The following is a 26,799-nucleotide window of genomic DNA, read 5'->3' as shown; positions in this document are numbered from 1 at the left end:
TTGAAGACTTGATGTTTAGCTTTCTCATTTATTCTAATGATATTCCATGCTATCATATCTGCTATTGGTTGGTATAAGTCACTGCAAATATAGACAAGATATAAGTAAATAACATCTAAAAATTCTTACTATGTCTGTTTTCCTTTTTCAGTATCTATACTGAGAGCACACCCCTGGACTCTCTTTGCTTTTGATTACATTTTACAAAAGGGCTTCCCTGATAGCTCAGTTGGTAAAGAATCTGCCTGCAATGCAAGAGACCTCAGTTCAATTCCTGGGTCGAGAAGATCCGCTAGAGAAGGGATAGGCTACCCACTTCAGTATTCTTGGGCTTCCCTTGTGGCTCAGCTGGTAAAGAATCCGCCTGCAATGCGAGAGACCTGGGTTTGATTGCTGGGTTGGGAAGATCCTCTGGAGAAGGGAAAGGCTACCCACTCCAGTATTCTGGCCTGGAGAAATCTATGGACTGTATAGTCTATGAGATTGCAAAGAGTTGGAATCAGTTGAGTGACTTTCACTCATGAAAGGATCTCCTTCAATTCACCCACTTTTATATCATGTAATACTTTATAACCTCCAATTTACAGACTGTATTTCACAGGTTACACTTTTGTATTGACTAACTCCCTGGGGCTGTGTGTTCTCTAAAATTGTTTTTTGATCATGTGTCCTAACTACAAAAAATGTTTCTTTCCTTCATTCAGTAAATTTCTATTAATAAAAAAAACTATGTCCCAAGCTCTGGGGTTAGAGTAATGAACAACAGGAAACACTTCGAGGAGCTTTACTCTGGTGAGGAGAAACACAGGTGTACTTCCGCACCAGTATGCTGTGTGCACTGAGGTAGATGGTCAGAACCACAGTGAGATATCACTCAACACCTGTCAGCATGGCCATCATCAGAAAGATCACAGGTAACAAGTGTTGGCAGGGATCTGGAGAAAAGGGAAGCCCAGTACGCTGTTGTAATTATAAATTGGTGCAGGCTCTATGGAGAACAGCATGGAGGTTCCTCAAAAAACTAGAAATAGAGCGACCATAGGATCCAGCAAGTTTACTTGGATATATATCCAAAAAAAAGAAAAACTCTAATTCAATGAGATATCTGCACCCCCATGTTTGTAGCAGTATTATTTACAATAGCCAAGATATGGAAGCAACCTAAGTGTTCATCAGCCGATGAATGACTAAAGAAGATGTGGCGCACACACACACACACACACACTCAATGGAATGTTAACCATGAAAGAGAATGCAGTTTTGTCATTTGCACAACATGGACAGACCTAGAGGGTATTATGCTTAGTGAGTGAAAAAAGTCAGAGAGAAAAAGGCAAATATACTGTATGTTATCACTAACGAATGAATAAAACTAATGAATGAATATAACAAAAAAATACAAGAGGTGGATGGCTAAGTGGTAGAGGCTGAATATAGTCCCTTGGGTCTTGGAAGAGAGATAAGTACATACATCCAACTTTTGAATGATGCTCCATAGCATTTGCTTAACAAGCTCCCCCGTCAGTAAACTAGCAACCTATTTACACTTCAAGAAGGTCAACTTGGGATGTTTTTTACAGTAGGCAGTTTTTTGTTGTTGTTGTTTTTTGTTTTAATTTATTTTAATTGGAGGCTAGTTTCTTTACAATATTGTGGTGGTTTTCTCCATACATCAACATGAATCAGCCACGGGTGTACAGGTGTCCCCCCATCCTGAAACCTCCACCCACCTCCCTCCCCATCCGATTCCTCTGGGTTGTCCCAGAGTACCAGCTTTGAGTGCCCTGCTTCATGCATCGAACTTGCACTGGTCATCTATTTTACATATGGTAATATACATGTTTTAATGCTATTCTCTCATATCGTCCCACCCTCGAGTAGGCAATGTTTTATGAGTTCTTTGAAATTTCCATTGCAGAAGAATGCCTAAATTTTGTCCTATTTTTCTCTCTCCCTGGATTCTTCAGGGCTTTGTCTCTCACCCATTGATTTCATTTGTGACTTGAAATTTCACAGGCATCATAGTGTGATTCTTGAAATGACTGCTTGTTATGGAGAAGTAATAGCTAATATGTGATTGCTGTCAAAATATCCTGCTAAGGAGAGCACAAAATGGCCCACGTTTCATTATGAGTGATTTTTAATGATGACATATGAACAGTAAGAGAATTGGGAGGTCCAATGAATAAATGGAAATACGCCTCTTATGTAGTTTACTTTGCACTTTCTCTTTTCCCTGCAGGTTAATTGGCACGGCCACCATAGCCCTGAAGGACCTGATGGGTGACCAGAGCAGATCACTGCCCTACAAACTGGTCTCCCTGCTAAACGAAAGGGGACAAGAGACTGGGGTGAGCATTTCCCTCTTGTTGAATGGCTTTGGAGTGAGATGGTTAAGCACAAAGATTCATTAAGATAAGTGTGACATTATAATTAGCTCACTACACACACAAACACACATATACAAACCTATTGTTTTTGAGGTAAATAGGTGTATTTGCAAATGATATGGCCTCATCCTATACTCTTACTGACAATACTGCAGGTTAGATAAACTTGATTTTCTGTGGCAGAATCCTATAGCTCGAGTGGGACCCTCGCTTGGTACAGCTCTGTGCGTATTCACTTAGGTGTTAACATTTGTGTGGTGAGTGTAGCTCGTGTGTCAGACACACTTTGAAACATTCTGTAGAAGGTAATTCATTAATATTAGACCAGAATATCAAGATGTTCATATCATGATTTTTATACTTGTATTGGCAGCTGAATGTTTTCTGATCACAGCCTCTCTAAATAAGTATACACTGATATTGTCTGATATAAGACCAGCAGAGAGAGAGAGACTTTCTGAAATGTGCTATAAAAAATTTGACTCAAGTATCACAACTCTCAGATTTAAAAAAAAAAAAGTGTACTTATTTATATTTTGGTTGTGCTGTATCTTCACTGCTATGCGGGCTATTCTGTAGTTCGGCACACAGGCTTCTCATTGCAGTGGCTTCTCTTCTTGCTGAGCTCAGGCTCTAGGGTGCCCAGGCTTCAGTACTTGCAACACATGGGCTCAGTAGTTGTGTTTCTCAGACTCTAAAGCACAGGCTTCGTAGTTGTGGCTCATGGGTTTAGTTGCTCTGCAGCACATGGGGTCTTCCTGGGCCAGGGATCAAACTCATGTCTCCTGCATTGGCAGGTGGACTCTTTGCTACTGAGCCACCAGTTAAATCAGATTTCTAAGATTACTAACAAGCACTCATAAAGCTTGCCTTGTTAACCTCTGATGCCTTCATTTTCCGAACAATTTATTTTGCGTGGGAGCCTGGGCAAATGGGAGAAAGTTTAAAGTAAAAGAGGCCCTCCCTGTAGGCAAGAATACGTTAATGCCCATTAGGAATGTCGGTTTTGCTAGTCTAGTCTCCAAAACGTATAGGTTTGCTTTTAATCATAAAACGTGGATTCAGAATGTCAGCTCTCATCTGTCTACCCAAAACCTGACTGTCAGAAATGATACTAAGGGAAGATGTAACAAGGCAGTGATGTTTCTGGGTATTTTTCTTCTCTTTAAAGCAGAGAAGGCAAGTGTATGTAGAACCCTGAAATGGCAGAACTGTGGTGACTGAATGGAGTAAGGAAGTGTAAGGTCCTGGCCCCCTGGTATCATCTCACCCCTATTAGGGGGCCTTCAGCACCTCTGAGAATCCTGAGGTTATTGGGAAACCATTGATGGTCAAGCCATTCATGGACTCTTCTAGGGTTTGAAGGTTGAATTCTTGGATTAAGTTTGGCAGTTGAGCTCCTCATTGCATTCAGTTTTCCTATTGTTCACTTGTAGCCATGAGACACTGTTCTTCCAATTCTGTATTTGCCAAGAGACTGCTGCCAGAGACATCATTTGCTTTCCTGTTCAGTGTCTCCCAGGTTATAGTTCCTAAGTTGGCAAAGAATGTGCTGATCCATGTGGGAATATTCACTGATGACTAGACAGGTGGGAAAAAGCAGGGCAATACATAATAAATGTGTGTGTGTTAGAGTTTACCAGGTGTAGCAAAAGTAGCAGCAAATGAAAGCGTGGGAGATGGCATTTAAATTTGAATTTCAGATAAACAATGAGTCATTTTGTAGGATAGGTATGTCCCCAGTTTTATGCCCTATATTTTATCTGATAACCTGGGTAGAGTGTGAGTGTGCCCCATTCTTATTTTCAAAGGACATCTTTTATTCTGAGATTTATCCATCCTCATTCTTGCTGTTGAGATCCTTTATTTTGTGAAATGCTTATAACAGTAGATGGTAGTTGTGGGCATGCGTTTGACAAAATAAAATTAGTGACCCAATGTTGAGTCCCACTAGCAAACTCTTTTGAAATTTTATCAGTTCACTAAATATGAAAGTATAGGAAACTCTGCACTAAAATAATGCTCCACATGAGAAATTTAACTCAGATTTTTTAAATGGACATAATTTTATTTCCTATAATGAGTTTAGTATGTTTCTTCCTTTCTGATAATGAAAGTTTATGTAACATTTTCTGATCTTCTACTTCCCTTGGCTTCTAGCCAACTTGGGGTCATATTTAATGCAAGAGGAGTGGTACTTATGTTCAGTTTCATATTTTGCCTATTTGTTTCCTCTTTCATCAGACTTGTTTCCCCTTTTTGAACCCCATTTTATGAATCACATTATTCTATTACTTTTTGTTAGCCACATAAAAATCTTTTTGGAAAGAAGTGTAAAAATTAATTTTAGCAACTAGCAAAGATGTCAGTGAGTGAACAAAAACCTTAATCACTTAGAATGAGCCTCTGGGACTGTCATTCTGTGATTGGAGGCCATCTACAGCCTAGGAAGGAGGCTCGTGACAAGTTCTTGCTTGCTTGTCATAGCTTTCCTCCGGTTTATGAGGCTGCCCCTTAGCAATAATACACTTGGCAGCCTGTAGCGGTACCTGCTTTTGCAAGTGTTTCCAGTTCACCTGGGCTCGTGTTTGGGAAGACAAGGAGGGTGTGTCACCCTTCTCTCTCTCTTCTCACTTTCCTATCCCCCTGCTCACTCCTTTGAAAACTGTTACTGCTGCTGAATTGATTTGTGTTGTGTCTGAAGCATTTTGATGCCCTGCACTGATTCTATCTGCAATGAATTTTTCTACCCAGGCCACAATTGACCTGGTGATTGGCTATCATCCACCTTCAGCTCCACATCCAAATGACCCCGGTGGGACCAGCGTGCCAGGCACGGGAGGTAAGCTGACTCTCCTGAAGGCCCAGCCTATGCCTTTAGTAGGGGAATCTACTAAAGGGACACAAGGACTCTCCAGGAAAGCTTTCTTGTCACTAGACACTATGGGCTTCCCTGGTGGTTCACTCAGTAAAGAATCTGCCTGCAATGCAGGAGACCCAGGTTCCATCTCTGGGTTGGGAAGATCCCCTGGAGAAGGGAATTACTACCCAAACCAGTATTCTTGCCTGGAGAATTCCATAGACAGAGGAGGCTGGTGGGCTACTTTCCATAGAGTCGCAAAGAGCTGGACATGACTGAGTGACTAACATTTTCACTATTCACTTTCAGAATCTCTAAACTTCCCTGCCTAGCTAGACAGGGCCCCGGGAGGCAGGTGGAGCTGCCCTGAATTGGGACATTACAAGAGTCTACCAAATACCCTTTAAAGGAGAAGAGACTGAGACAGTTCCTTGCTGTTCCTGAAATTCAGCCTCTGTACATGGGTGCTAGATTAAAGAGTTTTGGATCAAGTAGAAAGAAATAGCTTTATTGTTTTGCCAGGCGAAAGGGCCACAGCTGGCTAATGCCTCAAGACTGTGTGTCTCACCCTGGAGGAAGTAGTGAGGAGTCACAGTGTTCAAGGAGTGGGGTGTGATCAGCTCGTGGACATTCTTCTGATTGGTTGGTGGTGAGGTAATTGGGAGTCAGCATCATCGACCTTCTGGTTCCAACCGGTCTGGGGTCCATGTGCTTGTGGGCAGCATACAGTGAGCTTCTTCCTCCTGGTTGGGGTTCCAGTATCTGCAAAACAGCTCAAAGGACGTGGCTCAGAATATTATCTATATAGTCCTTGAAGAACTAAAGGTCTTTGACTTTGCTTCATAGCTAAAGTATTATTATTTTGTCTGGCTTTACTGTTCTTTCTGCATGTTCTCACTTCTCTGATGAAATTTGTTCTTTGACTAAAGCTGTTATACAGACAAAAGGCAGGACATAAGTGGGGCGTCTATTCTGGAAAGCCTCCTAGGTTCCTGCTTGGGTACCTGATTGAGCAGCCTCATGAGACCGCCCAGCACACAGACTCCAGCAGGACATCCCAGGCAAGGCTTTGCTTAGGGTTTGTAGCTTGCACCCTGGACGATGTCAGCTGGTTGTGAGTCTCAGGAGTGGTCTCTCCCTTCACATGTCTGCACCTCCTAAATGTGCCATCACCAGGCTGTGCGCTCAGTCTCCTGTCTCACGGGTTGAAGCCCCTCTCTCCCCCTTGGCCACAACCCCTTCCCACCTCCCAACAGCCCCCCTCTCTTTTAACCAAGTGCTTCTGGCTGCACAACCCACCTTGTGCTCCTTGTTCTTGGACGTGGGCTGTGCGTCATTCAGGGTGCTGCTCTGGATGGGGTTGGGTCTCAGGGTAAATTTGGGGCTGCAGGTGGATGGACATCTATAAGACAGTCAGGCCTTTCACACAGCGGAGTCCGACCTCCTCCTGGTATCTTTCCAGGGTGACACGATGCTTCATGTCTCTCTGTGCCTTCTTCTGCCTGAAGGTGTGTCACCCCAGCCTTGCCGTGCACCCCAGGAAGGGAGGGCCTACTCACCCCGCCATGCTCACTGCCACCTGGGCACTCTCCTTCCTGGGGGGGGTGCCGTAACCCTGGTTCCTGCCAGTCTTGGTTCTCAGGACCTACCTTCTCTGCATTTCTCAGAACTCAGTGCTTTGACCACCTAACGGGTTTTCTCAGCACCTGCAGCAGCACCTCCTTTCCTGTCTCGTAGTGTCTGTCCCCTTCCTGTGTGACTTTCTGTCTGCCTCAGTCTCATCCCAGCCATTGCCCCCACTCACCCACCCTGCAGATGGCTCACTATTATGGTTTGGACCTATTTATTGACCCGGAAGTTGTGTGTTCAGCATTAGTTACCTGGCTCCTTCCTCCTCAGAGATAGTTATGACTGACATAGCCCCTTACCTCTTATAAGGACACCAACACACCAGCAATGCCCTCTGCCTTCACCCTCTTCCCAGTGGCACCTCAGGCACGCTGCTTGGTCCTCTAACTCTCTCGGCCTCACAAGGGCCTGGCAATGGCTCAGGAACATCTGTGGCTCCCTTTGCTGTCACAGCAGTGATGACAGATGCACCACAGAGGAAAGTGGGGTCCTGAGCAGCACTCCATGAGGGGATGGACCGAGTGGTCCAACCCTATCCTTCCTGCCGCCTCCGCCGATGCCTACAGTCATCAGCATTTGCTCTGGCCTGGGAAGGACAGTGGGTACTTTTTGGCCCAAAAAATGCACCCTCAACTGGTGGGCTGTCTGCTGGAGCCACTGAATTGGGGGAACCAGGGTGCCTTTTCTTACCCTGATATTTTCCCTAAGCCACTCCCTGTTTCCTGTTTCTTAGTTTCCTAAGGCTGCTGTGATAAGGTAATAAGAAACTAGTGGCTCGACCAATGGAAATGTGTCCTCTCTAGTTCTGGAGCCTAGATGTCTGGAGTCAAAGTGTCCAATGCTTGGTTCCCTCTAAGGACTGTTCCGTGTTTCTGTCCCAGCTTCTGGGGGTTGCTGCCAGTTCTTGGTGTCCCGTGGCTTGTAGACGCATCACTCCCATCCCCACCTCTGTCATCACATCATGTTCTCCCTGGTGTCTCAGTCTCACATGGTGCTCTCTGCATGTCCGTGACCAAATTTCTCATCTTATTTGGACACCAGGCATTGGATTCAGTCCACCCTAATCCAGTGTGATCTCCGGTTAACTTGATTATGCCTGCAAGACCCTATTCCAAACAAGGTCACATTCTGAGGTTACAGATGGACATGGCTTTTGAGAGGACACTATTCAACCCTGTATAGTGAAAGTGAAAGTCGCTCAGTCGAGTCTGACTCTTTGCAGACTCCTCTGTTGGTGGAATTCTCCAGGCAAGAATAAAGAAGCAGAGCCAGTATTTAGTGGAGCCATAATATTGGAGTGAAGCCACTCCCTTCTCCAGATCTTCCCAACCCAGGGATTGAACCTGGGTCTCCCTCATTGCAAGTAGATTCTTCACTGTCTGAGCCACCAGGGAAGCCCTTGTATACTGGTAGATAAAAGGCAGTTTCATTGTCTTTATTCCATTTCAAGAGCCAGGATAAAGGGCCCTTTTGTGATACCCTTTCAGCTGGGCCTTTAGAGGGGGGGGAAAAATAGCTCTGAGGTTCATTCAAGTAGAAAGCATAAACTTATAGTTTACAGTGAACTAGCACCACACAGATTCTTAGTATTGAATATTTATGGAGTAAAGAAATTGGTTGTTGGGTATTCTGATTCATTGCTTGGTGCTGCAGTGCTGAGGGTGGTGAATTCTTTAAGATACAGCTCCTGCTCTCCAGGAACTTTCAGCCAGGTTTGGAGACAAGACTTTTCCTGAAGGTATAACATTATGGATAACAGCAAGGGTTTTGGAGTCAGACCGGCCTCCACAGGCTGGATTCTCTGTCTGTTGTTAGTTAGCCATGTGACCTTGGTTAAGTCATTAGCCTTTCTGAATCTCTGTTTTCTTTTACTGTAAGGTGAGGAACATAGTAGGACATCGTCTGGAAAGATTAAATGAGATAATGCATAGAAAGCACTCAGCCCAGTGCCTGTCCTAGAGTAAGTCCTACATGAATGTGGTCTTTATTTGTACAAAAAATAATTCTGGATGACTTGTAGTCATGAGCTCAGTTGAGTGCCTCAGTCTTTATGAACATTCAAATTGTTTCTTCTAAAAAGGAGAGCTATTAGAAAAGAATGATCTGAGTCACGCTGAGATGACTAAGTGCTTTCTTGTTAAATATCAGGAAAAAAAAAACAACGGATTGTGTCTTAGTGGACCAGGAAGATTTTGAGAATAAGCAGTTTACCAAGCTGTTGGGAGTACAGGCAGAGGTCCCATCTCCTGAGACAGACCCTTGTGAGCCCAAGGTCAGAAAACATGCCATTTCCCTGGAGCAAAGGCTGCTTCCTTAGCAATGAGAAAAACATCAACTCTTGAACTTTTAAACTCACTGGGGAGAAAACCCTTGCATCCAGACTCCCTTTGCCCGAGGCTCCTTCTCCTCGTGGGTTGTCTGGGTAGCACGGAGCTCCAGCAATGCTTATGGATTGAGTCTCCCATCCTCTTAGGAAGCTGACTCCCAGCAGGTTCTGTGGCAGGTGGCCAAGATCTGCTTCATAAATTCTTTTTAATATCTGATACTGCTGGATGAAGATAGGAAATGAGCCAGAACTTGGGTTCTGTTTATTTGAATTTCAAACAAAGAATGTTGATGAGCTGTGTACACAGGACAATTGTGTGTTAAAGTGTGAAATGACAGAGTGAAATTTCTCTATTCAAAAAATGAACAGGTTTCTTTGATCCGGAAGTACTGCCTTTGTTCTACAAGAGTAACCTTCACCATGACTGGGTTAAGGGTAGCATTCTGAATATTGATTTCATAATCTGGCTAAAAGAAACTTTTGTTCAACACTTAAAAAACTCTGAATGTTCTAGATTATCTGGATGTGTTAAGATAAAACTCTTTTTGTCTTAATATGACAATTCAACTAAGCAAGGATATCTTTGAGTCCTTAGTACAACTCAATGCTAGGGAAGACCCTAGGAACAAAAAACCAACAGCTTACAGTCTTGGAGGAAATAGGTCTGACAAACGTGAGACAGAGAAATGACAGCAGGGCAACCGTACCTCCTGCCATCACAGACTTTAACATACAGACGATCAGGCCCAGAAATTGGTTTTTCCACTTCCCTTAAATTTTTTTTTAAGTTTTTTTTTTTTTTTTTTTTTTATGTGGACCACTTTTAAAGTCTTTAATCTGTTACACTATTGTTTCTGTTTTATGTCTTGCTTTTGGACCATGAGACTTTGGGGATCTTAGCTCTCTGATTAGAGATCAGCACCATCTGCATTCAAAGGCAAAGTCTTAACTACTGCACTGGCCCGCCAGGAAAGTCCCATCACTTCCCTTAAATTGACTCTTTAAAAAATGTTACAATTTTATATAAAAGTAATGAGTCCACTCCCTCTAATTTAAATACATCTTTTCAAAGTTTAAAATGTGACTTTGTTGGGGGTGTTTTTTCAGTTCAAAAGCAGTATCTGCTTATAAAATTATAAACACAGGGAATATAAGACATAAGAACATACAGACCTCTCACAGTGCCACCCTCCTGTGGTAACCACTGTCGACCACTACTGATGTTGATTTTTAAGGTTACCATCCACATAGTGGTTGGAAATATTAAGGATAGAACACAGAAGTGCAGACGTTCAGAAAAATTCAGCTCTGCAAATTGAAGAAACTAATTATGACCATAGATTATGGGAATGAAACAATCTGGAGGCTTTTTTTTTTTTTTTTTCTTAAATACTCTTTAAGAGCAATGTTCAGATCAGATCAGTCGCTCAGTCGTGTCCGACTCTTTGCGACCCCATGAATCACAACACGCCAGGCCTCCCTGTCCATCACCAACTCCCGGAGTTCACTGAGACTCACGTCCATTGAGTCACTGATGCCATCCAGCCATCTCATCCTCTGTCATCCCCTTCTCCTCCTGCCCCCAATCCCTCCCAGCATCAGAGTCTTTTCCAGTGAGTCAACTCTTCGCATGAGGTGGCCAAAGTACTGGAGTTTCAGCTTTAGCATCATTCCTTCCAAAGAAATCCCAAGGCTGATCTCCTTCAGAATGGACTGGTTGGATCTCCTTGCAGTCCAAGGGACTCTCAAGAATCTTCTCCAACACCACAGTTCAAAAGCATCAATTCTTTGGCGCTCAGCCTTCTCCACAGTCCAACTCTCACATCCATACATGACCTTAGGAAAAACCATAGCCTTGACTAGACAAACCTTTGTTGGCAAAGTAATGTCTCTGTTTTTGAATATGCTATCTAGGTTGGTCATAACTTTCTTTCCAAGGAGTAAGCGTCTTTTAATTTCATGGCTGCAGTCACCATCTGCAGTGATTTTGGAGCCCAGAAAAATAAAGTCTGACACTGTTTCCACTGTTTCCCCATCTATTTCCCATGAAGTGATGGGACCGGATGCCATGATCTTTGTTTTCTTAATGTTGAGCTTTAAGCCAACTTTTTCACTCTCCTCTTTCACTTTCATCAAGAGTCTTTTAAGTTCCTCTTCACTTTCTACCATAAGGGTGGTGTCATCTGCATATCTGAGGTTATTGATATTTCTCACGGCAATCTTGATTCCAGCTTGTGCTTCTTCCAGCCCAGCGTTTCTCATGATGTACTCTGCATAAGTTAAATAAACAGGGTGACAGTATACAGCCTTGACGAACTCCTTTCCCTATTTGGAACCAGTCTGTTGTTCCATGTCCAGTTCTAACTGTTGCTTCCTGATCTGCATACAAATTTCTCAAGAGGCAGGTCAGGTGGTCTGGTATTCCCATCTCTTTCAGAATTTTCCACAGTTTATTGTGATCCACACAGTCAAAGGCTTTGGCATAGTCAATAAAGCAGAAATCGATGTTTTTCTGGAACTCTCTTGCTTTTTCCACGATCCAGCAGATGTTGGCAATTTGATCTCTGGTTCCTCTGCCTTTTCTAAAACCAGCTTGAACATCAGGAAGTTCACGGTTCACATATTGCGGAAGCCTGGCTTGGAGAATTTTGAGCATTACTTTACTAGTGTGTGAGATGAGTGCAATTGTGTGGTAGTTTGAGCATTCTTTGGCATTGCCTTTCTTTGGGATTGGAATGAAAACTGACCTTTTCCAGTCCTGTGGCCACTGCTGAGTTTTCCAAATTTGCTGGCATATTGAGTTCAGCACTTTCACAGCATCATCTTTCAGAGCAATGTTAGTTTACCACAAAATTGAGCAAACTATACAGAGATTTCCCATATACCCTCTGCCCCTGCCTATGCATGGCTTTCCCCACTATAAACGTCACTCAGCAGAATGTACTTTTTTTTAATTTACAAAGGATGAACCTTCATTGACATATCATAATCATCCAAAGTCCATAGTTTACCTTAGAGCTCACATTTGGTGTTGTACATTCTAAGGTTTGGACAAACGTATAATGATATATATCTGTCGTTATAGTATCATGCAGAATATTTTAACTGCCCTAAAAATCTTCTGTGCTTTGCATATTCATCTTCTCCCCAGCCACACCCCCTAACCTTTGGAAACCACTGGTGTTTTCATTGTCTCCATAGTTTTGCCTTTTCCAGAATATTATAGAGTTGGAATCAGTCACAGTATACAGTATACAGTCTTTTCCGATTGGTTTCTTTCACTCAGTAATGTGCATTTAAGCTTCCTCTATGTCTTTTCTTGACTTGGTAGCTCTTTTTTTTTTATTTCTGAATAATACTCTATTGTCTGGATTTACCATAATTTATTTACCCATTCACCTACTGAAGGACATCTTGGTTGCTTCCAAGTTGCAAGGCAGTTATAAGTAAAGCTGCTATAAATATCCGTGTGCAGATTTTTGTGTGGACATAAGTTTTCAACTCCTTTGGATAAATACCAAGGGGCATGATTGCTGGATGATAGGGTAAGGTATCGGAGAAGGCAATGGCACCCCATTCCAGTACTTCTGCCTGGAAAATCCCATGGACAGAGGAGTCTGGTGAGCTGCAGTCCATGGGGTCGCAAAGAGTTGGACACGACTGAGCGACTTCACTTTCACTTTTCACTTTCATGCATTGGAGAAGGAAATGGCAACCCACTCCAGTGTTCTTGCCTAGAGAATCCCAGGGATGGGGGAGCCTGGTGGGCTGCCGTCTATGGGGTCGCACAGAGTCGGACACGACTGAAGCGACTTAGCAGCAGCAGCAGGGTAAGGTATGCGTAGTTTGTAAGAAACCATCAAACTGCCATCCAAAGTGGCTGTACCAGTTTACATTCTCACCAGCAATTGAGGAGAGTTCCTGTTGCTCCGTATTCTTATCAACATTTGGTATTATCAGTGTTTTGGATTTTGACCATTCTAATATCTGTGTAGTGGTATCTCATTGTGTTAATTTGCATTTCTCTGATGACGTATGATGTAGAACATCTTTTCATATGCTTATTTGCTAACTGTGTGTCTTCTTTGATGAGGTTTCTGTTAAGATCTTTGGCCTGTTTTTAAACCAGGTTGTTTATTTTGTGATTGTCAAGTTTTAAGAGTTTTTTGTATATTTTGGGTAACAGTCCTTTATCACGTGTATCTTTTGTAAATGTTTCCTCACCGTCTTGGCTTGTCTTCTAATTATCTGGATATTGTATTTCGCAGAACAGAAGTTTTCAATATTAATGAAGCCTAGCTTATCAATGACGGCTTTTGTGGATCAGATCTTTGGTGTTGTATCTAAAGGGTTCATTTTTTTTTAATTGATTTGGCTACACTGGGTCTTAGTTGTGACATGTGGGATCTTCGATGAATTGCTGCATGTGGGATCATTAGTTGTGGCATGCAAACTCTTAGTTGCACATGTGGGATTTAGTTCCCCAATCAGGGATTGAATCCTGGCTCCCTGCAGTGGGAGCACAGAATCTTAGCCACTGGACAATCAGGGAATTCTTTAAGAGGTTCATTTTTAAGGAAGGCTTCCTTGAAGCTCTTAATGTCAAAATGACAAAGGCTGCATACCCTGGGGCCTTGGTGACTTAACTGAACATGAATGGTGTCAAAAAGTCCACTTTTCTCTGCTTGCCTCTTGAGACTGTTCCTATGACAGAGGGGTGGGCTGACTCAGACCACAAGCTTGACATTCTGAAAGTTTGTTATTTTGCTGACTTGGTTTGCCAGATGTCATTTAGTTTGACTGGAACCTACATTCCCATGGCCAGAATAAACTATTTTTAAAATCTCACATCTATTTTTGAAGAACAATCTGTTTAAAGTGTATATCCTTTGGTTCTAGAAATGCAAAAAAAAAAAAAAGTAGCTAGACTTGGCTGCTTCAAATTCATTCCATTCCACGGATGCCAAAGTCATTTTGCTTGAAATTAAATTTAGTCCAGTTCAGAAAACACTTACTGACACCTGTCTGTGGAGCATACAGAAGAGAGAAAGGAATTATTTGCCACCAAGGAGCTTGTGTTTCAGTACAGAGGTAAGATATAAACATAATTGTAGATCAGAGCTAAATATAATAAATTCCTCAAGGGAAGACTAAGCTAATTATTACATGGGAAACAATTTCTTAGAGAAAATACTTTTGGGGCTATATTTCAACTGTGTATCTTTATTACTTAGTACAGCACTTGGAAAACCATAATTGTTCAATAAATGCTCAGTTGATTGAGTGAATGAATGAATGAGTGAATGGTGGATGAGCAATATATATGGTTTAAATTTTTGTTCAAGAAGGGCATTTTGGCGAACACCAGAGTACAGGCCAAAGTGACTGATACATCCAGAGAGTAATAAAAGGGAAGCACGTTCCTGAGGTCTAGGAGTGCCAGACCGAGGATAGTTTTTTTTTCAATGGAATATTTATTTTAAATTAAAGATTTTTTTTTGGCTGTGCTGGGTCTTTGTTGCTGCTTGGGTTTTTCTCTAGTTGTGGCAAGTGGGGGCTACTTGCTAGCTGTGGTGTGCAGGCTTCTCACTGTAGCGGCTTCTCTTGTTGCGGAGCACAGGCTCTAGGGCAAGTGGACTCAGTGGCTGCAACTCCCAGACTCTGTAGAGCTCAGGCTTAGTCGGTGTGGTACATGGTCTTAGCTGCTCCGTGGCATGTGGGATCTTCCTGGACCAGGGAGGTGAATTCTTTACCGCTTCACATTGGCCGGTGGATTCTTTACCACTGAGCCACCAGGGAAGCCCCCAGACTGAGGATTAATAGACCTTGAGGATCCATGGAAAACGTTCTGGACAAGGGACTGTTGTTCAGAGCTGCCCTGAAACATGACCAATGTGTTAGAACATCAACTGTAGGTACTCTTTCTATGATTGGGTCTCTAATTGGCTTTATCCAGCAAATTGATGGTATTAGACTATTTCTCCCACTGAGGATGTTTAGGAAAATCAAAGTGATCATAATACACAGATGGTTCTTAAATTTTAGACACAGTAAAATCATCAGGGGAAATCTTTAAATGTACAGATTTCCAGCACCTGGCTTCAGAGACTGATCTGAAGTGCAATCCCTCCAGTCTGTATGGTTAACAGGAACTTCCAGGAGATCCTGATGAAGGCTGATGTTGTTTTTGTTTTTTAAATATTATTCATTTCAGTAATTTATTTGGCAGCCCCGTTTCTTAGTTGTGTCCCTCTGGATCTTCAGTCTTCCTTGCGGCTTGCAGGATCTTCAGTTGCAGCCTATGAACTCTTATTTGCAGTATGTGGGATCTAGTTCCCTGACCTGGGATTGAATCCAGGCCCCCTGCATTGGGAGTATGGAGTCTTAGCCACTGGATCACCAGGGAAGCTCCTGAAGGCCAGATTTGAAGCTCATGTTGAGAAGCCCTAGAGCTGAGCATTTTAATCTGGTTAATGTTATCTTGTCCGGACTCAGAGCTCTTGGGCAGCATTTCCTAGATGGGCTCACCGTGTCCATCGATCAAAGGCAGATGCTGCCAGACTTTCCCTGCAAGCCCATGTTTGTATCGCTGTTCAGTTACAGACCTTTCTATGGTACCTTTGCTTTGGTCAATGTATTGGAACTATTCCATAAGATTCTTAGGGCCCATATAGTGTGATTTACCCCAAAAACCAGAGTAGAGAGAATGAATTGCTCATGCTTGAATGCAGACATTTATTCCAGCATGTTAGAAACCCAGCAAAGTTATTATTCAACATTCCAGATAAATCAGCATGTCATCTCCAAAATATTTTCATGCTTATAAATTTACTCTCTCCTGTTCTGCTTCATACTTTTTAACTTGCTCTGATTGTATCATACCAACTCTTGGTCCTGATTTTGCCATGACCTTTGGCCCAGGGTAATTAAATTCTGCCTTAACCAGTACCACCATTTAACAAGACCTTGTCATGAGAAGCATAGTTAGTATCACAGGCAGAGATTGACATTCTAGGACTCTGGAAAAACAAGGTTGCTGTGTTTAGGAACAGGAAATAGTATATATTGACCCCAAAAAAATTCATATAGAAAGAAGTCTCCATCAAGGAATGAAAGAAGATTAGCTGGGATGGTGACCCAAGAAGTGCATAGGTGGAAAAGATGAGAGGCATGGGAAGTGTTTGGATAAAGGTGCTTGCTGGTCAGGATGGTCCTGGTCACCTTGATTGCCTGTTTTCTCTGTGAAATAAGAAGTAAGATCATTAGTTCATGGTGAGGAGGACAGAGCATTGGACACTTTCAAGGTAAAAGTAGGTGGGAGTTCAAAAGGGTAGAGGGATTTGACCGTCTTGGCCAATCAACGGCCATCTCAAACCAAGATTTAGGACAACTTGGAGGTAGATGCCTTGGTACGATACCTGGTCAATCCTGTGAGTCCGCTGAAGGTTTGAGATCATGAAATTAAAGTGACACTAGTCAGACACAGCTGAGCGACTTCACTTTCACTTTTCACTTTCATGCACTGGAGAAGGAAATGGCACCCCACTCCAGTGTTCTTGCCTGGAGAATCCCAGGGACGGCGGAGCCTGGTGGGCTGCCGTCTATGGGGTCGCACAGAGTCGGACATGACTGAAGTGACTTAGCAGTAGCAGTCAGTAAGGTGTGTGTCCAAGTTCAGTTATCTTTGTGAATGAGTGTAGTCAGTGGAGAGTCAAATGAACCAGGTGAATACGATCAAGGGAGGGATTGAGGGGCACCTAGAGGCATAGTTGCCGTGTTAGATCCCATAACCTGAGGGGTTGGGAGAAAAGCAAGGACATGAAGGAAGTGGGAGTGGGGACACGATGTGATCCATAGCTTGTGGCAGCATGTGTGGCTGCAGACTATGGACTGGAGTGCCAGAAGGACCAAACTGGAAAGATCTGAAAGATGGCCAGTGTAGTGGGTCGAACAGTGTCCCCCACTCCCCACTTCCAGTCTACACAGAACCTCAGAATGTGAACTATTTGGGAACAGGGTCTTTCCAGAATGTAATCTGTTAAAATGAAGTCATCCTTAAATAGACCGGACCCGAAGGTCAATGACTGGTGTCCTGTGAGAAAAGGTGAGGACCCATGGATACGTGCGGGAGGAGGCAGAGATTAGAGTGATGCAGCCATGAGCCAAGGAACAGGCCAGGAGCCACCAACTAGTAAGAGGCAGGGAAGGATTTTTCTCTAAAGGCTTCTGAGGGAGCATGGCCCTGCCAACACCTTGGTTTTAGAATCTTGGGATTTGGGTCTCTCAGAATAAATTTCGGTTGTTTTAAGCCACTCAGTTTGTGCTGCTGCTGCTACTGATGCTAAGTCACTTCAGTTGTGTCCAACTCTGTGCGACCCCATAGATGGCAGCCCACCAGGCTCCCCCATCCCTGGGATTCTCCAGGCAAGAATACTGGAGTGGGTTGCCATTTCCTTCTCCAGTGCATGAAAGTGAAAAGTGAAGTTGCTCAGTTGTGTCTGACTCCTAACGACCCCATGGACTGCAGCCCACCAGGCTCCTCCCTCCATGGGATTTTCCAGGCACAGTTTGTGCTACTTGGTTACAACAGTCCTAGGAATAAATTACCACCAGCAACTTCCTATTCAGTCAGCAGTTCCTAGTTTACTGTTGCTCCCTGTGGTTATGAAACACTCATACTTTGTAGATCCTCTTAGCCGTTCTTCAGCTTACGCCTGGGTCTCAGTACAGAGCACGCCAGCACAGCGGCTCAAGTTGGGTAGTGAAACAGCTTGTGCTGTGTGAAGTTTGGCAGTGCCCTAAGGGCCCTGGTCTTTCTTTGGAACACTTAGGGTGTCAGCATTGTTTAATCTTGTGCAGCTTCCCCCCACATAAAGGGGTGATTTCCTGCCCAAATAAACTTTCTCCTGCTACTCGGAGATGCAGGTGGTAGGGGTCACTTGGTGCAGTTTCCTGCTGATCCTTCCTTTCAACCTAAAGTCTGACTAGCAGAAGGTGTTTGCAGAATAAACTGGCTCTTTGTCTCCTGCAGGCTCTTTCTGGAGCATCCATCAAGAGGTTAGTGATTAGGGCTTGTTCAGAGCCCAGCACTGCAAAGGGCTATGATTTACCACTTCCTCTGCCATAAACAATGGAAACAGTGACAGACTTCATTTTCTTGGGCTCCAAAATCACTGCAGACAGTGACCACAACCATGAAATTAAGATGTTTGCTCTTTGGAAGAAAAGCTATGGCAAACCGAGACAGCATTGTTAAAAAGCAGAGACATCATTTTGCCTACAAAAGTTCATATAGTCAAAACTACGGTTTTTCCAGTAGTCATGTGCAGATGTAAGAGTTGGACCATAAAGAAGGCTGAGCACTGAAGAACTGATGCTTTCAAACTGTAGTGCTGGAGAAGACTCTTGAGCATCCCTTGGACTGCAAGATCAAACCAGTCAATCCTAAAAGAAATCAACCCTGACTATTCATTGGAAGGACTGAAGCTAAAGCTCCAATACTTTGGCCCCCTGATGAGAAGAGCTGACTCATTGGAAAAGACTCTGATGCTGGGAAAGATTGGGGGCAGGAGAAGAAGGTTGGATGGCATCATCAACTCAGTGGACATGAGTTTGAGCAAATTCTGGGAGATAGTGAAGGACAGGGAAACCTGGCGTGCTGCAGTCCATGGGGTCCCAAACAGTTGGACACGACTGAGCGACTGAACAACAGCAACAACAACTGCCATGAATAACCACCAACCCCACATGGAACAGTCCACAGCAGGGAGGAAATCCTTTTTGGGCCGAGAATGGCCCAAGGACATTCATCTTAGTTGTTGTGTGTGCACAGTCCTGTCTGACTCTTTGGGACCCCATGGACTAGAGCCCACCAGGCTGCTCTGTCCATGGGATTTTTCCCAGAAGAATACTGGAGTAGGTTGCCATTTCCTCCTCCAGGGGTTCTTCACAACCGAGGGGTTAACCCCACATTTCCCATGTCTTCTGCATTGGCAGGTGGATACTTTACCACCAAGCCACCGGGGAAGCCCTTGTCTTAGATGGAGGAAACCTAAAGCATGTGGCCCAGCCATTGCCCAGTCTGAAACAGGTTTGCACAAGGGGAGCCTGACCCTCTGGGCTTCCCTAAGGCTGGAGCCAGGTTTGAGAGGGGCAACCCCTAACCACAGTGTGCTCTTGCCTGAGCTCCCAGTGGGAACTTTGCCAGACTGCTGGAGAACGATACCAGAAAGCTGGAGTAAGGGTCAGGATGTCCTCATTCCACATTCATCAAGCCCCTATTGTGGACAAGGAGGGAGTGTGTCCAGCACGGGGCAGGTACAAAGAAGAGAAGGGCAAGCCCCCTGCTTCTGAATAGTGGATGGTAGTAGGAGGCCCACAGTCCAACAGATGCAAGATCACGTGGTGAGGACAGGATAGAACTATGTGTGCTAGCAGGAGAAGGGATTCTTTCCATCTGGTGCGGATGGGTGGGACAGACTAAGACTGTTTCATCTGGAACTTGAGGGAGGTGAGGAGCCCACCTGGTGGAGAACAGTAGGAAAGGCATCCTGAGAACTTGCATCCAGGCAGCAGGCAAGCCCTTCTTTTGATGCTTCTTTAAGAACAGAGAAGAAGAAAATCTAGGAAATTTACTTTATTTCTTTTGGCTGTGCTATGCAATGGAGAAGGCAATGGCAACCCACTCCAGTACTCTTGCCTGGGAAATCCTATGGACAGAGGAGCCTGGTAGGCTAGTCCATGGGGTCGTGAAGAGTTGGACCCGACTGAGCGAATTCACTTTCACTGTTTACTTTCCTGCACTGGAGAAGGAAATGGCAACCCACTCTAGTATTCTTGCCTGGAGAATCCCAGGGACGGGGGAGCCTGGTGGGCTGCCGTCTATGGGGTCGCAGAGTCGGACACGACTGAAGCGACTTAGCAGCAGCAGCAGCAGCGCTATGCAAACTGCGAGATCATAGTTCCCTGATCAGGGATCAAACCCATGTACCCTGTATTGGGAACACAGAGTCTTAACTGCTAGACTGCCAGGGAAGTCCCAAACCTAGGAAATTTAGACTGGAGAATGACGAATAGTGTGGAAACTTAAAAGCGCCTTTAAGGAGAAGGAGGAAAAAAAGAGGGTTGGAGATTTCATTGTGTGAATTAACAGTGCTGAAACTGGAGAGATCAAAGGAAATGTCAAACAATTAAGCAGATAGCAAGCCCTGCAGGCCTAGAGGAAGAGCATTAAGGAAGGAGAACAGCAGTTGCAAATTCTTTGGATTGGGAGGAAATGGAATTTGCTTGAGGAAAAAGCAAGGCCAGTGTTTCAAAATGCTGGGAAGAGATAATCATCAAGGGTTTTGCTTCTCTTAGAACTGAGTTAGCTAGAGTCAGTTTCTGTGCCTGCAAGTAAAAGATAGTTAATAGCGAGTTGAGTTCTTTCAGGAGTTCTGTTTTTCTATTGATAACCTCTGTGTTTTTTGAGGCAATGTCACTTTGTTTTGTTAACAGGTACGTTGATTATCTGTTAAGATTACTGTTTTGTTATTGCCCTTTGTGAGTTTCCTTGTCTGTTTTGCTTGTTCTTTCAGATAAAATTTACTGTTTTATTAATGTTGCCAAAAATTGTCAGTAAAATTAGCAATTATAGAAATAAAATGTTTTTTAGGAAAAAAAAAAGAATAGGGAAGAAGAGACCCAGATTATTGTGTAGAGGGCTGCTGCTGCTAAGTCATTTCAGTCGTGTCCGACTCTGTGCAACCCCATAGACGTCAGCCCACCAGGCTCCCCCATCCCTGGGATTCTCCAGGCAAGAACACTGGAGTAGGTTGCCATTTCCTTCTCCAATGCATGAAAGTGAAAAGTGAAAGTGAAGTCATGCAGTCGTGTCCGACTCCTAGCGACCCCATGGACCGCAGCCTACCAGACTCCTCCATCCGTGGGATTTTCCAGGCAAGAGTACTGGAGTGGCAGAGGTAGCCATTCTTCACCTGTGGCTTCTCTGGGGTTTTCTGGTGTCCTGACAAAGATATTGAGGAACCAGGAAGAGAGCATTGCCTTTACTAGATCCAGTCATAAACCAGTGAGGGAGAACGCGGATGTGGTCTTGGTTTTAGCTCAGTTCTTAATAATGTAACAAGTTGTTTCTGCTTTCTGGACCTCAGTTTTTCTACCTATAAAACAGGGTGAGGGGCAGGTTGGATTTAAGATCTTTTTTTGAAAAAAAAAAAAAAAATTTTATCTTTATGCTCTTGATTTTTCTAGTTTCTTTTATATAGCTATTTTTGACTGCGCTGGGTCTTTGTTGCTGTGTGAGTTTTCTCTAGTTGCAGTGTTGTAGCCACGCGTTCCGGGAAACAAACTCACTCAGAAGGACAATGCAGATAGTGGAGTGCAGTTTATTACACCGGCGGGCCCAAGGCAGAGTCTCCTCTTAGCCAAGGACCCCCGACCAGTTTTTGTGAAAACTTTATATACCCTAAGTGTACGTGCCCAAACCCACCTCCCCAGATTCCCTGAAACTAGTCTGAACAATGGAAAAGAAAGATAAAATCAAAGTTAACCCGTGATTCATATGCCTTAAGCCCAGGTAGCTAACAGTGGACAATTATCAATAGGCCTGTGGTCATACCCCAGTAAGCATAATAGAATGTATGATTCTATTTGGTTACACAGATAATTAGGGTATTCTTTTAGGGATGGAGAGTCTAGGTAGGAGCCCTGGGGCTTTTCCAGGGGCCTGGTTTTCCAGTTGGTATGTCATTTCCATAGATACTGAGCGTATAGCTCAAAGGCCACAGCCCCGCCCTAAATGGAGTCCTGCTTTCAAGATAGAGCTTGTTCTGTTTCCTCCTTCAGCAGCAAGCAGAGGCCACTCAAGTTGTGGTGGATGGGTTTCTTATTGCGGTGACTTCTCTTGTTGCAGAGTACGGGCTTTAGGGCACAGGCTGAGTAGTTGCAGTGTATGGTCTTAGTTGCTCCATGGGATGTGGAATCTTCCTGAGCCAGGGATTGAACCCGTGTCCCCTGCTTTGGCAGGTAGATTCTTAACTGCTGAACCACCAGGGAAGTTTCTGGATCAAAGGTCTTTAAGGTCCATTCTTGTCAAAATTCTGTGAGTTTGTGACTTCTTGGAAGACTGAGGTGTGGCTCCAGAGAATGTTGGGTCAAAGAAGCAGAGAGCAGAGGAACAGAGCGGGAAGGCACGCGCGATGAACTGGAGACGGGGTTGGGAAGGGTGCGGCCTCGGAAGACCCTGCAAAGTGCCAGGAGGAGAGCTTCTCAACTCACAGAAGGCTGTGTGATCCCCAGTGTCCAAAGCCATGGAAGGTGAAGCACGAGCATTCGGGAAGGGTCCTGAGCTTATCGAGGAGAGGTCGTGGTTGGTCTTTGTGGAACAGGAGCCAGACTCGGATGGGACGAGCATGAATGGAGGGGTGGTGAGGAGGAATGTTCTCCCTGGGCTAAGTGCTGGGGAGACCCTTTACTTCCTTGTGGTTGTCCGTTTCTCACTCTGCGCCCTGTCCCCCATGCTGCTCACTGACTGCCTCCCTTCCCTACCCCATTACTGCTCTTTAGGAAGTGCTCCAATAAAACGGACTTCTCAATAAAAGTTTAAAGAAAAAAAAACAGATTAATTTGTCGGGAGCTGTTTTGTGCCAGGCACTATATTAAAGGCCTTGCGTATAGATTAATTTTATCTTTACAATAACCTTTTGGTAAATCCCATTAGTTCCCCCTTTTTATGAACGAGGAAACTGAAACAGATTGAGAGACTACTCAGAGTCACATAGCTCAAAACTGGAATTCCCACGCAGACAGCATGACTCCAAAGCCCAAGCTTTAAGAGCCATGCTACGGGGCAGTTGGATGGAACTAATTCATACTATGATGTGAGTGACTGGCAGATGACTCCATATGGAAATTGTCTCCTACCATTTCCATATGGGATCATCAGTAAAGGAGGAGGTTCAGGATCCAAAGGCAGGGAGTACAAATGCTGGTATTTTTTAGACAAGGGAGTTAGTTGGTCTTCTAGTCTTATATTGTACAGGTTATCAGGAGTTTAAACTTTCTGTGTATTAAGAAAACAATAACTGAAGTTTGTCATTAAGTTTTAAAAAGTTTGTGAGTAATAAAAGGAAGAAACACAGAAGACGGAGTTGATGTTTGTTTTTGATAGGAGAGAAAGATCCGTGCATATTTGAAGGCAGAGGGAAGGTCCCTATGGGGAAGGAGCCACTGGAGGTACTTGAAGGGGGGACCATTTAGAGGGTCCTCAAAGAATCAAAAGAAAGTGGGGTCTCAGGGATGGGAGGGGGTTCACTCGAACCGTGTTTTCCCCACTGAGTGTGAAGGGAAGCTAGGGGACAGTTGCGTGTGGAGGTGACAGACCGGGAGGGTGGAGCGAGAGTATGATGACCACCTCGGTCTGCTTGGCAGGAAACTGGAGGCCAGTTTCTCTCCTACCATGAGGATGGAGAGGGCATTCGAGATCAGGAAACTCAGGCAGAAAGGAGACAGTGCAAGACCTCACGAGGAAAGTTCTAGAGAAAAGACCTGCAGTGGGAAGGGTGGAGTGGAAGTCTCCCCAAGTCTCCAATTTCCCCGGCATTTCCACACATCACCGTCCTAACCTCAGGCAGATCCCTGACCTCAAGCTGGTTCCCAGATCAGAACTGAGTGATGGTGGTCTGGCTGGGTCCATCCATACCATCTCCTCTTCTCAGCTCCCCGTGGCCTCTGGCATTCTCCTAGTCACCTTGAAAACAGCCCAAATGAATGCCGTGTTGCACGTGAACACATGTGCCTAAAGAATCTAGATCTGAGTCACAGCTTGTCCCAAGTCACTGTCACCAAGAAGCGTCTCCCTCACCTGCTGCCTCAGCAGCATGGAAAACTCTCTGGAATGTTGAGACTCATACAGGATGAGGACTGTCTCTGAATGCATCCCTTTTTGGTATTTCAGAAGAAGAGGAAGATGGAGGTGATGAGGACATGTTGGACAGTACGGTCAGGGGCCCAGGGCCCAGGGGGCCAGGAGGGACCGTGCCGGAAGCTCACCTTGCCCGGAGGCTCACGAAAGCGAAGAGCAGCCGCCGCATGCTGTCTAACAAGCCACAGGACTTCCAGGTAGGAACAGCCCCAGGGCCCCACATCCCTGTTGTACCAACACCGTGTTGTCCAGCTTCTGGCATCTGTGGTGGTGTTAGAAGAGCTTCTGCCTGTGGGCAGTGGCTTAACCAGTAAAAAGGGATGTAAGGGCATAAACTCAATGAGAAGAGCTCCCCATCTTTCTTCTGCAAGCAGCAGTAAGTGTTGTCAATCCGGATGAGGCTCTTCAGAGAAATAAAATTCCCTTTTGTGGTAGGAAGTGAGAGAGTTAGTCATGTCTGACTCTTTGTGACCCCGTGGACTGTAGCCCATTAGGCTCCTCTGTTCATGGGATTCTCCAGGCAAGAATACTGGAGTGGGTTGCCATTCCCTCCTCTAGGGGATCTTCCCAATCCAGGGATCAAACCTGGATCTCCCACACTGCAGGCAGACTCTTTACCATCTGAGCCACTAGGGAAGCCCAAGAGCTAATCAAGGAATGGAAGCACAGGTGTTGTGTTTTCTCACAGCTCTGGCTGCTTCCTTGGGAGATAGCCATGGAGGGTGTTAGTACCTCCCAGGGATCAGGAAGACCAGGTAGGAGGCTGACTCTGGGCAGCAGCCTCCACCCTGCCCTTCACTTTCCCAGGCCAGTTCTAGACTACTGCAAGCCCATGACCGCTCTTGGTTTTGGCAACCTGATACCAGTTCCCATCACGAGAATGGGCGCAGGTGGACACTCCCAGTCCTTGAGCCCCAGTACATTGCAAAGCTGCGCTGGCCTGGTTTCAGTGGTCCTTACGGGCGAATGAGCCAAGGTGACACCTGTGGATTCTCTTACACATTATGCTGGGAAAGGTTCAGTGACGACTCCCCTTCTGTACTTGCAGATCCGGGTCCGAGTGATCGAGGGCCGGCAGTTAAGTGGCAACAACATCAAGCCTGTGGTCAAAGTCCACATCTGTGGCCAGACGCACCGAACAAGAATCAAGCGAGGGAACAATCCATTTTTTGATGAGGTAAACGGGCAAATGCATGTCCTGGCACGTCTGTTTTATTTACGTGTACCTTCTCAGCTTCCACCCACTTCTCTACAGTCCCAAGTGGGAGAGGAACACATGTGCAGGCTCAACTGTACACAGAGGACAGAGTTCTAGCCTTAAACATTCTGTGGAAGAACCCCTGGGTCTTGGAGTCACATGGCCTGCTTCATTATTGGTTCTCAGAGAAGCCCGGTGTCTTTCTGATGGTTTTACAACAACTTCTGGAGGGGGCCCTTCCAAATGGGTCCTTGCGCCTCTTATTATGGTCCACACAGAACACTTAGGACCTGCCTTTGTGCTTTTTAATTAGCAGATGTCTCTGAGGGGTGACTCCATGTGACTTAAGTAACCCAACTTTATAAAGGTGTCAAAACCTACTTGACTATAAAAACAATATAGGTTAGAAGAAGCAATTATGAGCAGAAAGGGTTTTTTCCTCCATGATGAGATTATACCCTGTTCTGATGACCTCTTCTGCAACACTCTTCAAAAATGCTGAATACCTTGACGGTTGTCTTCAATGCCACAAAATTCCACATTTAGGACTGTGAAGAGAAATGATAAATTTGGGGAATTTATCACATGCCAGCCTTACTCCGCCGAGAAGCCACGTTTCTGAGATTCCTGGGGCCTCATGCTCTGATCTCTGAGGCCAGGCATTTCCTACCACAGCTTCCTCTCACAGTTCCTTTTAGTTCCCAACAGCTTGCAATCCCAGCCCTGGTATTGGTTCTTTTTTTCTCTGTTCACAAAAGGAACGGGTTTTTTTCTGTGTGGTGCTCCTGGTTGTTTTCCTGTGTTTTCTTGGCCCCCAGCTTTTCAGAGGCTCCATTTTCTTCTCACTTTGGGCTTCTCCTTAGATGAATCATAGACACCAACAGGCAGGTAGTGTCAAAGCTAACCTGAGAGGCGGGCGCATTCAGAGATGGGCACTGGAAGTGGACTTTAGGGAAGGCTGGGTGAAAGTCATGATGGGGGACAAGACAGGATTGCAGGAAGGACAAAGTATGGGACCCTTGATGCCTAGAGCATAGAACCCATCCAGGTGTTTACTGAAGGAAGTTATAAGGCTCAAAATAGCCTGGAGTTAAAACTCCCCTCCCAGTCCTCCCCACTGTTCTAAGAAAACAAAGAACTCTCCCACCCGGAGAAAAAAAATGGCCATAAAGGTTGATTATGCTCAGCTCCCAGCCAGTCCAGCCTCTGGCCAATCTCCAGAATTCTTTGCCACAGCTGTTTAAGAGATAACTACTCCAGACAACCTTGGAGAAGAACAGGCACCCTTAAGACTGTAGATTTCCACATGTATGCCTATATATACTTACTCTTTTCTTGGGTTAGTGCAGAAGCTCACTAATCTGGCTGCTGCCCCTTCTCACCTCATTAAATATGATCTGTTCCTGTAAAGTGCGGTGTCCTTTTTTTCCCAAACCTCGCCTTCTCTAACTCCCTTACCCTTCATTTATAATGTGG

The 26,799-nt window shown here is 44.7% G+C and overlaps 1 protein-coding gene across 5 annotated transcripts in view; it reads left to right on the top strand.

Moving 5' to 3' along the window:
• MYOF (myoferlin) overlaps positions 1-26,799 on the top strand; it is a 178,939-nt gene that overhangs the window by 49,274 nt on the left and 102,866 nt on the right. For all 5 annotated transcript variants that reach the window (XM_061402820.1, XM_061402819.1, XM_061402822.1 and 2 more), the window contains exons 4-7: positions 2,243-2,351; positions 5,145-5,232; positions 24,159-24,322; positions 25,174-25,302. In XM_061402820.1, the coding sequence (XP_061258804.1) occupies positions 2,243-2,351; positions 5,145-5,232; positions 24,159-24,322; positions 25,174-25,302 (490 nt within the window). The remainder of the gene's footprint in view (positions 1-2,242; positions 2,352-5,144; positions 5,233-24,158; positions 24,323-25,173; positions 25,303-26,799) is intronic.

The sequence above is a fragment of the Bos javanicus genome, chromosome 26, assembly GCF_032452875.1.
Source record: "Bos javanicus breed banteng chromosome 26, ARS-OSU_banteng_1.0, whole genome shotgun sequence".
Classification (NCBI taxonomy): Eukaryota; Metazoa; Chordata; class Mammalia; order Artiodactyla; family Bovidae; genus Bos; species Bos javanicus.
This window is presented reverse-complemented; position numbering and strand designations above follow the sequence as displayed.